The following is an 8870-nucleotide window of genomic DNA, read 5'->3' on the forward strand; positions in this document are numbered from 1 at the left end:
CGCTGCTCCTTGGATGCTGCCTGAACTGCTATGCTCTTCCAGCACCACTAATCTAGAATCTGGTTTCCAGCATCTGCAGTCACTGCTTTTACCTCATAAATCAGCCTGCCCTTCATCAACAGCGGTTCAAGACCCTCAAACCTGACAGCACTGCGCGGAATATCTGGGCCAAGTGGTGGTAGCAATTGAAGAAGGATCGTTAGTACCTTAATTCTCAAGATAGCCAGGGATGGGACTTTCTTAGAGTGCCTGTATCCTGGGAATCAATTAACAATGATGCTGTTGGAGAAGACACCAGTTGATGCTGTAATTTCAAAAAAGGCCTGAGTCTTAGAGTCATGCAATTACAATGTGATCCCTAAATCAGACAGTACTCTCTTTATGAAGTTTCACGCTGGGAACTTGGACTTGGTGAATGTAGCCCCCCAAACACAGTGAAATTCACAGCCGTTAGAAAATAATCAGTCCGATTTGGTGAGTGACTCCAATTTATCCCCCAGAGTCTGATTTAGACTGAGGTCAGGCAAGACATTATGAGGGAGAACTTGCTTTTACATAGCAGTGTTCATGATCTCTGATCCCCAAAGGGCTCTGCAACCAATGGAGACCTTCTGAAATACAGCCACTGGTGCAGTCAGGAAAACACATCCACCAATTTGTGTTCCACAAGCTCCCACAAATGGAAACAATGTTCTAAAAGCCAGTTCATCTGTTTTCAATCGTGGTGTTGGTCAAGGGGAACAAAAATTGATTGGGATACTCCTCCTCTTTGAAAGAGTGTCAAGGGATTAAATTCTTATGTGGAAAAAAAACAGCTTGAAGCATATTAAGTTATTGATGTATAATGCCCACAATTCTCAGTGTGTAAGATAAAGTCACCAGAGAACCATAAGGCTGCTCTCTCATTAGAGGGAGAGAGAGAGATAATTGGTGATGAGTTTAACCTGAGGACCACTATGCCTCAGGTAAAGGGTAAGGTTGACAAGGAGAGCCATTCATGGTAATCTTGGTAGGTCTGAGTGCAGCATGAAAAGCACAAATGAGGGTTCATGTTGTTGATCAGCAAACAATTTGTGCCCCTTTATGGGAAACACATAAAGGTAGAAGCTGCATTGTGGAAGGTTTGTGCTTCACTGTTTTGGCCATTTTAGTGGAAGAGCCTGACAGAAACTAACATTATAGACAGTGCTTCATAGAACCATAGAATCCCTACAGTGTGGAAACAGACTATTTACCCCATCGAGTCCACACTGATCCTCCAGAGAATATCCCACCCAGACCCATGCCCTACCCTCTCTCTGTAGCCCTGCATTTCTCGTGTCTAATCCACCCTGCCTGCACATCCCTGAACACTATGAAGCAATTTAGCATGGCCAATCCATTTAACCTGCACATCCTTGGACTGTGGGAGGAAACCGGAGCACACGCAGAGAACTTGCAAACTCCTGAATAAGATACCAGATGGTGCCTCAATGCCAGAGAAAGGCTCGCTAGCAAAGGTCTTCACAATAGGAAGGAAAGAAAAGTTGGGGAGGGGTGGGGGAATGGGGGTGTGGGGTGAGGGAGTTGGGGAAAGGAGTTCTCCTAACCTTCTTCGCTATGTGTTCATTGCTATTGCTCCTTGGTCCTCTTCGAAGAGGTTGACTGTGCCTCCACTCTCCCTCTGCTTGGATACCAATCTTTAAAAAGACAAGTACAGAGTTATTATGTTTAGAAACTGAGCTGAAAGCAGTAGGTACACTTCCTTGTCTGTAATTCTTGGTTAAATTACCTCCAGAAAATCTGTGGAAACTCCCAGCCCTTGAACTTTGATGTTGGCAATGGCAGAACTTGGCAGAATGCTCTCTGACTTCTTCATTAAGTAAATGTTGGCATCAAATCCAGCCAAAAACTTATCTGCAGGAATATTTCCAACAGTCATTATTGCATTGTCAACAGCCCTATTAGCAAGTATTAGAAACCTTATCAAAATGCAGCTCTGCATTTCATAACCTAACCATATTATAATTTTTATCGGGCCTCTGATTGACAGAGCAGCTTAAAGTGGAATGGATAATTAATAACTTTTGCCGTTTGTGATTGGGCAGTTTTTGTTTCTCATCTCACAATGCTCCTTGGTTAATTATATAGAGATGGACTGAAGCAACAGGTAGATCAGAAAAGATCTTATATCCTTCCCTGCAGGGTTTTAATGAGTGATTGAGAGGTTATATTAATTCAGCGGCTTCAATCTTTATTCTCTTATGCTAGCCTACAAATCCCCAGATGTATTGAAGAGAGTCTCACAACTTGCCACATTGGAATTCACAGCCTTGGGCTGTTCAGCAGCTCAGGCTTGTGGCACTTCCCCAGGTCACCACGGCTGATACCTTGTGGGATTTGTCACCTCAATGAGTAAGTGGTGTAGAAGAGGTTTGAGATAGTCCAAGACCATCAATCTTTCTTTATCTTTGCTTTTTCTTGGGTCAAGCTCATGGTTATAGAACATAGAACAGTGCAGCACAGGAACAGGCTCTTCGGCCTACGATGCTGTGCTGGACATGATGCCAATTTAAACTAATCCCTTCTGCCTGCCCTTGGTCCATATCCCTCCATTCCTTGTATATTCATGTGCTCATCTAAAAGTCCCTTAAAAGCTCCTATTGTATCTGCCTCCACCACCATCCCTGGCAGCAAGTTCCAGACTCCTACCACTCTTTGTGTAAAAAAGCTTTACCCCTCACAGCATGGTGGCTCAGTGGCTAGCACTGCCGCCTCACAGCACCAGGGACCCAGGTTCGATTCCAGCCTCGGGCGACTGTGTGTGGAGTTTGCACGTTCTGCCTGTGTCTGCATGGGTTTCCTCCCACAGTCCAAAGATAAAGATTAGGGTAGATTGACCCATGGTGTTCAGGGATGTGTGGGTGCATTAGTCAGGAGTAAATATAGGGTAGGAGGAATGGGTTACTCTTTGGAGAATCGATGTGGACTTGTTGGGCTGAATGGCCTATTTCCACGCTGTAGGGGTTTGATACATTCTACCTCCTTTGAAATTTCCTCCTCTCACCTTAAATGCATGCCCCCTAGTTGTTAACAATGCAACTCTGGGCAAAAGGTTCTGACCGTCAACATAATCTATGCATCTTATGACTTTATAGACCTCTATCATGTCAGCCTCTGCCACTCCAGAGAACAACTTGAATTTTTCTAACCTCTTCTTCACCCTCTCCAAAGCCTCCACATCCTTCCTGTAATGTAGTGACCGGAATTGAATGCAATACTCTCAGTGTGGCCTAACAAAGGTCTTACAAAGCTGCAATATGACATCCTGACTCTTGCACTCAATCCCCTGACCAATAAAGGCAAGCATGCCGTATGCCTTCTTTCCCACCCTAGATTAATAGTAGAGGATATACCACCATACAGATGAGGCACTGATCTAAAATAACAAGAATATTAGCATTGATTACAAGTACTTTTGGCCAGGCACAATGACTAGGATCTTAGAGAGCTGGTACTGACACATCTGCACCCTCAAAAGCTAGAGTAGAACTCCTTGTGTCCACTTATAGTCAGTGGGAAATAGAGGACCAAAGATGTAGAGTACTCACAGAGATGCGTAAGAGAAATTATCGGCTAATTATATCAGAGGCTTTCAACTGTCCCAACATAAATTGGGATAGTCATGGTGTTAAAGGTTTAGAGGGGAGGTGGATTTCTTGAAATGTGTCCAGGGGAGGTTTTTGTATCAATACATACAAAGCCCAACAATACTGGATCAGGTTCTGGGGAAAGAAGCCAGAGAAGTGTTTGATATGGCAGTGGGAGAGCATTTAGATAATGGTGACTCTAACACGGTACAGTTCAAATTTGTGCTGGACAAGGAGAAAGATGGCCTTCAAAAGAAAGCTTTGGATTGGGAGAAAGCAGATTTTATTAGAATCAAGCAGGACCTGGCTACAATAAATTGGAAACAGCTCCTTGCATTTCAGTGCAGTGGAGCAATGGTAGGCATTCAAAAAGGAGCTGGGGAGAGTACAGGTCCAACATGTACCTTAGAGGGAAATGTAGGAGCAATAAATTCAGAGAACCCTGGATGTCTAGGCCAATTAAGGACTAGAGAAGAAAGAACAGAAATGATTTTAGAAAGTCCAAAGAGAGCAAATCAGCTGCGATCCAAGTAGAATACAGAAAATACAGGAGGAAGCTTAAAAAAAAATGAGAAGAACAAAAAAAAAGAGCATGAACGATGACTCGTGAACAGAATTAGGGAGAATTGTAAAATTGTATAAGTACATTAAAGGGAAGAGATTAATCAGGGAAAGAATAGGGCCCATTACGGACCAAGGGGGCAACCTGTGTGTGTAAGGTCTCAGGGTATTTGAAGATTACAGAATGAAAACCTCTCTTCAGTCTTCACTCAGGATAAGGAGAAAGTAGGTATGGAATTCAGGAAAAAGGACTGTGAGGAATTTGCCCAGTTTGACATGGGAAATGGGGAGGAGTTGGAGGCTCTGTCAGGCTTTAAAAGACAAATCCCCTGCCCGGATAAATTGCATCCCAGGCTGCTGTGGGAGGCGAGGCCGGAAATTACAGCAGCTCTGATACAAATGTCTTCTGGAAAACTAAATACAGTACATCCTTCAGGGTTCCTTTATCCACAGTGCATGTTTCCTCATCAAAGAACTGCAATAGATTTCTCTTTCACAAAACCATGTTGACTTTGCCTGGTGACCTTGAACTATGCAAATGCTCAGATACATATTCTTTAATAATAGCTTCCAACAATTTCCTTTTAGAGAGTGAGGTCATGTTTTGAAGCATTGTAATGTAGGAATGTGTTGCAGGAAATCGGACAACCAATGCTTGCACAGCAAGGATAGGACCATCTGCTTGTTCTGTCATATTGGTTCAGCAACAGATAATGGCCAGAACACAGGAATTACCTTTCCTGCTCTACTTTGAAATAAAGCCATGGGTTTTTCATATTGACCTGATAGGGCAGGCACCTCGATTGAGTGGCTAATTCGAAAGATGACACCTCCAACCATGTCACACACTTACACTGAGGCTGTCACACTGGATTATGATTTATTTTCTCTTTCTTTTTCTGTTAAGTCTTTCCTGAGGAAGGGAAAACATTACGGAGCAACAGATTGTAGTCCCTCCTTACCGTTAAATGTTCCAAAATGTAAGCCTTTGCTGTATCGATAACTGAGCGAATCACACTTTTGGTTCAAATGTTTGATGGCGATGTTACAACTTGCAGCCCTATGAAAAGTAGCTGGGTTAGCAATTGTTTTAGCTGACCTGCATGCTGCTCAATCCTTCATGATCTCTTCATACTCACAGTGACTGAAGTTCGAGGACTGATGACCCTGCCAGAGACTTCATGTAGGAATAACCAAAACTGGCCAATTGCAAGTTAGTCTCTCTGAGCAGCGAGTCAGTCACTGTTGCAATTAAAGCCAAGGATGGTTTGGTTTCCAGCAAGACAATAAAAGCTTTCATTCGTACTTCAGCCTGGACCTTTCTGTTCATAAATAACTGAAGAGTGAGGGCTTGAACCTGCATAAGAGATGGTTGCAGAGTTAGGTCTGCTGCACAGAAGCTTTGAACTTAGGTGCAGGATTTGGTTCATTGAGGCTGTTTACAAACTTGATCACACAGATGGAAAGAAACAGGAAGACTTAGAACACAGAAAATAAAATATAGAACTGTACGGCACAGGAACGGGCCCTTCAGCCCATGATGTTGTGCTGAACATGACGCCAAATTAAACTAATCCCTTCTGCCTTCCCTTTGTCCATATCCTTCCATTCCTTGCTTATTCATGTGCTTATCCAAAAGTCCCTTAAAGGCCGCTATTGTATCTACCTCCACCATTATCCCTGACAGCATGTTCTAGACTCCGACCACTCTCTGCCCCTCCCCCTCTCACCTGAAATGCGTGCCCCCTAGTTTTAGACATTTCAACTCTGGGAATAAGAGTCTGACCCCATTAGCCCTATCTGCGCAACTTGTAATTTTATAGATTTCTATCAAGTCTCCCTTCAGCCTCCACTGCTCCAGTGAGTTTTTTTAGCCTCTCCTTAAAGCTCACTGCATTTATATAGTGCCTTTCCCTCAACAGGATGCACCAAAGCACTTCACAGCTAAATTTAGTGCTTTCTGAAGTGGGTCATTGTTGTAACAGAATGAATTGGCTAATTCATGTACAGAATGATCCCACAAGCAGCAATGAAATCACCATTCTTTTAAAAATGATTGTGGTTGAGGGAAAAATATTGACCAGGGAAAATCAAGAAACATTCCTGTCCTTCACTGAAGTTATGTTTTTTAAGTGTCCCTGAGAGGGCACTTGAGTCTCTGTTTAGTATTTTGCCTGACCCCCCCCCTCCTCCCCCAACCATGCAGCACGCCCTCAGTGCAGGGAAGGCTACAACATGATTGCAGGCAACAAAGGGCTGTGCTGATTGGAGGAAGGTTTGCAAAGCTTGGGCCTTGTTCTCTTTAGGACAGGTTTTAGCCTGGATCTGAGTTTGTGGCTCACCCCTGAGACAGTGCATTGCTGAAGCTGGACATATTGAAGTTGGAGATTGGATCTTTTCTGCACATTCAGGATTAGCTGCTAAGCTCAACCTACTCCGTGAAAGTACTGCAGAGACTGGAAACCTGAAGCAAAGATAAGGCTGGAGAAATTCAGCAGGCATGGCAGCATTAGTGGAGAGGGAAACAGAGTTAACATTCTGAGTCCAGTATGACTCTTAGGGTCGTGGAATCATTCAGCATGGGAACAGACCCTTCGGTCCAACTTGTCCATGCCAACCAAGTTTCCCAAGCTAAACAAGTCCTATCTGCTTGTGTTTGGTCCATATCCCTCTAAACCTTTCCTATTCCAAAAGTCTTCTAAATGTTGTAACCATACCTGCATCTACCACATCCTCTGGCAGTTCATTCCACATACGTACCATCCCCTGCATGAAAACGTTGCCCCTTAGGTCTCTTTTATATCTTTCCCCTCTCACCCTAAACCTATGCCCTCTAGTTCTGGACTTCCCCCACCCCAGGGAAAAGACTTTGTCTATTTACCTTATCCATGACCCTCATAATTTTATAAACGTCTATAAGGTCACCTCTCAAACTCCGACGCTCCAGGGAAAACAGCCCTAGCCTATTCAGCCTCTCCTTATAGCTCAAATCCTCCAACCCTGGCAGCATCCTTGGTAGATCTTTTCTGAAGCCTTTCAATTTACACTCCCTAGGACTTTACCATTAAGTGTATAAGTCCTGCTAAGATTTGATTTCCCAAAATGCAGCACCTCACATTTATCTGAATTAAACTCCATCTGCCACTTCTCGGCCCCATTGGCCCATCCTGTTATAATCTGAGGTAACCTTCTTCACTGTCCACTACACCTCCAATTTTGGTGTCGTCAGCAAACTTACTAACTGTACCTCTTATGCTCACATCCAAATCATTTATATAAATGATGAAAAGTAGAGGGTCAGCACCGATCCTTGTGGCACTCCCCTGGTCACAGGCCTCCAGTCTGAAAAACAACGCTCCACCACCACCATCTGTCTTCTACCTTTGAGCCTGTTCTGTATCCAAATGGTGAATTCTCCCTGTATTCTATGAGATCTAACCTTGCTCACCAGTGTCTCATGGGGAACCTTGTTGAATGCCTTACTGAAGTCCATATAGATCACATCTACCACTCTGCCCTCATCAATCCTCTTTGTTGCTTCTTCAAAAAACTCAATCAAGTTTTGTATGACATGCTTTCCCATACATAAAGCCATGTTGACTATCTCTAATCAGTCCTTGTCTTTCCAAATATATGTACATCCTGTCCCTCAAAATCCCCTCCAGCCAACTTGCCCACCACTGACGTCACTGACGTCAGGCTCACCAGTCCATAGTTCCCTGGCTTGTCCTTATCACCTTTCTTAAACAGTGGCAGCACGTTAGTCAATCCCCAGTCTTCCGGCACCTCACCTGTGACTATTTGCCAGCACCTGGCTCATATCCCTCTAAACTCTTCCGATTCATATACCCATCCAGATGTCTTTTAAATGCAGTAATTTGCACCAGCCTACACCACTTCCTTTGGCAGCTCACTCCATACTTGTAGCACCCTCTGCGTGAAAATGTTGCCCCTTAGGTCTCTTTTAAATTTTGCCCCTCTCACCTTAAACCTATGCCCTCTAGTTTTGGACTCCCCCACCACAGGGAAAAGACTTTGTCTATTTATCCAATCCATGCCCCTCATAATTTTATATACTTCACCTCTCACTTTCAAAATATGTTTCCTTGTTTTGAGTCCTGGGGAAATGACCTCTGCTATACATCTTATCTACGCCCTTCCTGATTTTATAAACCTCTATAAGATCATCCCTCAACCTCCAATGTTCTAGTTTAGTCCTAGCCTGTCCAGCTTCTGCTTATAACTCAAACCCTTCTGTCCCGATAACATCCTTGTAAATCTTTTCTGCACCTTCTCCAATTTAATAATATCCCTTCTATAACAGGCTGACCAGAACTGTACACAGTTCTCCAAAAGTGGCCTGACCAGTGTCCTGTACAGTCTCAATGTGTCATCCCAACTCCATACTCAAAGGTCTAAGCAATGAAGGCAAGTGTGCTAAATGCCTTCTTAACCCCCCTTTCGACTTGTGTTGCAAATGACAAAGAACAATGTCGCTGAACCTCTAGGTCTCTCTGTTCAACTTCATTCTCGAGGGCCTACCATTCACTGTATAAGTCCTGCCCTTGTTCGACTTACCAAAGTTCAAAACCTCACATTTATTTAAAGTAAACTCTATCTGCTGCTCCTTTGCCCATTGGCCCAATTGATAAAGATCCCTTTGTAATCTTAGGTAACCTT

General features: G+C 43.7%; 1 protein-coding gene across 1 annotated transcript in view; it reads right to left on the reverse strand.

Moving 5' to 3' along the window:
- The window catches only part of LOC122554699 (vitellogenin-like), an 87758-nt gene that overhangs the window by 61289 nt on the left and 17599 nt on the right, over positions 1-8870 (reverse strand). Inside the window, 5 exon segments of the mRNA XM_043700077.1 lie at positions 1590-1679; positions 1772-1896; positions 5153-5250; positions 5330-5547; positions 5638-5668. Of these exon segments, the coding sequence (XP_043556012.1) occupies positions 1590-1679; positions 1772-1896; positions 5153-5250; positions 5330-5547; positions 5638-5668 (562 nt within the window).

The sequence above is a fragment of the Chiloscyllium plagiosum genome, chromosome 11, assembly GCF_004010195.1.
Source record: "Chiloscyllium plagiosum isolate BGI_BamShark_2017 chromosome 11, ASM401019v2, whole genome shotgun sequence".
In the NCBI taxonomy this organism is placed as follows: domain Eukaryota; kingdom Metazoa; phylum Chordata; class Chondrichthyes; order Orectolobiformes; family Hemiscylliidae; genus Chiloscyllium; species Chiloscyllium plagiosum.